Genomic DNA, 2,594 nt, shown 5'->3' on the forward strand with positions numbered 1-2,594 from the left:
ATGGAGTCATTCTAATACAAAACATAAAATTGCTCCCTTTCATCTGGAAGCTAAGAGGCTTGGAACTGCATTTTGTGTATCTCAGCTTTAAGATCATGAGTCCAATATTTCCTTGAAATAAATCAGCTGCATTATAAGGAGAGAATCCTTGTTGATGGAAGGGGGTTGTTTGTTGCTTTGTTTTTATGTTTTGTTTTTCCCCTAAGAAGACAATGACTCATTCAGAATTTTCTGGAAATATGTTTTTTTATGGTGTTGAAAATTTTTATATAGCTGAGAAGTTCTCTCTTCAAAGCATCAACTTTTTCTTTAATAAAGTTAAAATATTTTACTGTCAAAACTGAAAACGTAAAGAAGTCTATAATAAAGGACAAAATGATGCATTTTTCCATATTTTTCAGGAGAAAATTAAAATTGCCCATAAGTCCACCATCCAGAAATTACCACTCTTAAGAACTTGGTATATTTCCTTGAGCTCAGGTTTACATGTGCCATCTTGTTTTTACACATAATATTATATCAGTAGCTTTGTCTTAGGTCACTCTTAGTATTTAGAAACAGTTTAAATGGCAGAAAAGATAAGGTATTATAATTTACCTGGTTAGCTATTTAGGTTGTGTTTTTAAATTTTACCAAGATGACCAACCCTTCTTAAGATGAACTATTGATAAAATGTACTCCATGCTCCTCTGCCTTCTTTTACAGTGTAAGGGAACATAATTCACTCAACTCCATTTCTAAGAAGCCTTGTGAACATGGTCTAGGGTCTCATTTTCATCATCTCTAAAATGAGGGCAATTAACATCTACTTCATGATGAGGATCCAATGAACTGAGGCACATAAACACCTACCAAAACATCTAGCACAAGAAGCATTTGAGAAATGTCTGTTCCCCTTTCTCTGTCACTTTATTTAAACATCACCAGCAATGAATTTTGTTTTCACAGATGGGGTAAAAAAATGATGAGTGCCTTGCCCAAAGTCAGAACACGTTGATTTTACTGAGTGGGAATATAATCGGGATGCTGTGGCCTCACTAAATGGCTCAAGGTTGCAGGACTTTTAAAATTCCCCTCACTCCCTTCCTCTCCTCTTTCTAGCCACATCAGCCCTCTGTCCCCAACTAACTCTTCCCTTGCTCTCAAGATGTGAGTAGCAACTTCCTCTAATGAGTGTACCTGTTTCTCATCCTTTCTAGAATTCTGTAGCTTATGGAAAATTTGTTCACCAAGTTTGTCCTGACTGTATGTAAACTGCAAGTTGGTATTCTGTCAGCTGGGATGACTATCTTTAATATGAAGTGCAAAGTTTTATAATACAGTTCTGTAAAACCTATCTTGCTACTTGACTTTGTGCTTTGTGTGTGGCGGGGAGTGGATGTAGGGGGAGATATTTCCTGGTAGGAAAGGTCCCTGGCTAGCTGAATTTTCTGGCAGCTGAGGTGCGTCTCTGGCCTTGCTGTGTCTTCCAATTCCTCTATCACGTGTGTCTAAAATTCGGTATTATAAATTTATTTCTAATCCAGATAGAAACCCTTTATTTTGCTTTTCTTACAGAGATGAAGATATCGAAACAACACATTTTAAACTCTCTTCATGGTCCTTGGATAAGCCAAAGTGTACTTCATTACCCTGTATTTCTCTTGTTTTGCGTTAATAAAAATTAATTTCCAGAAATAAGATTTCTCTTCTTAACACAGAAGTTTTTATTTTCACGGCACATTGTGTTCAAGCTTCAGGTACTGGTTTATAAGTCAGGCAGGGCCAGAAGACATTTCTATAATCACGTCTGTTTTCACATACAAAAGACTGATGCGTGGATTTCTAAAGTTATGTATAAGAACTGAATAAATTAATATTTGTAAAGCGCTCAGAACAGTGCCTAGCACACAGTAAACTCCATGTGTTTGATAAACTATGTGTCCCCCTTTTGCTTTAACGGAGATTTAGGACACACTTGCCAAGGGTTTGTCACGACACAAGCCAACCCCGCCAGAGCCCACCTGACCGCAGAGAAAGCTTGGCTTTTAGGAGGGCGAACCACATGAAATTGCCATTGTTGTCGGTCAAACTCCATTGAATGTTAACAATTTCATAGGCAAGAACCTGACAGGAACGCGGCGCCCAGCTTCACTGCCTCTATGCTAGGATTCTGTCGCACTCCTGGGACGGGAACGGTGGGGCTAAGGAATAGGGCGGGCCGGCCTGGGCCCGGCCCCAGGTCCAGCCACCTGTCCCTCCCGGAAGGCCGCCCCCCTCAGCCAGGGCGGGTGAGGAAGGCGGCCGGGGTCTGCGGCCTGGGGCCCGGGGTCCCGCACGCACCTGAAGAGGGGCCCGAGCTGCAGCAGGTGCAGTAGCAGCACGAGCGGCCGGTCGCGGCTGAAGTCGCGGTGCACGAAGAGGAGCGTGAGCTGCACCAGCGTACAGGGCAGCAGCGAGAAAAGCAGCGTCAGTGCCTGCCACATGCCGTCCCCGCCCGATCGGTAGGTACTGCTCAGGTACAGCGCCGCCGTCGTCTCGGCCACGAACAGGAACACGGACGCCAGCACCGAGCCCGGGAATTTCATCTCCGCGCGTCAGCGGCGCGCACCCCT

The 2,594-nt window shown here is 43.4% G+C and overlaps 1 protein-coding gene across 2 annotated transcripts in view; it reads right to left on the minus strand.

The window, feature by feature from the left end:
* The window catches only part of XK (X-linked Kx blood group), a 48,919-nt gene that overhangs the window by 45,704 nt on the left and 621 nt on the right, over nucleotides 1-2,594 (minus strand). The window contains exon 1 of one of the 2 annotated variants that reach the window (XM_006918264.3): nucleotides 2,323-2,567. The exons of the other annotated variant lie outside the window; for it this stretch is intronic. Coding sequence (XP_006918326.1) covers nucleotides 2,323-2,567 — 245 coding nt within the window. Of the gene's footprint in view, nucleotides 1-2,322; nucleotides 2,568-2,594 lie in introns of those variants that run through there. 2 annotated transcript variants of the gene reach the window in all.

The sequence above is a fragment of the Pteropus alecto genome, unplaced genomic scaffold (genome assembly GCF_000325575.1).
Source record: "Pteropus alecto unplaced genomic scaffold, ASM32557v1 scaffold28, whole genome shotgun sequence".
Taxonomy (NCBI): Eukaryota; Metazoa; Chordata; class Mammalia; order Chiroptera; family Pteropodidae; genus Pteropus; species Pteropus alecto.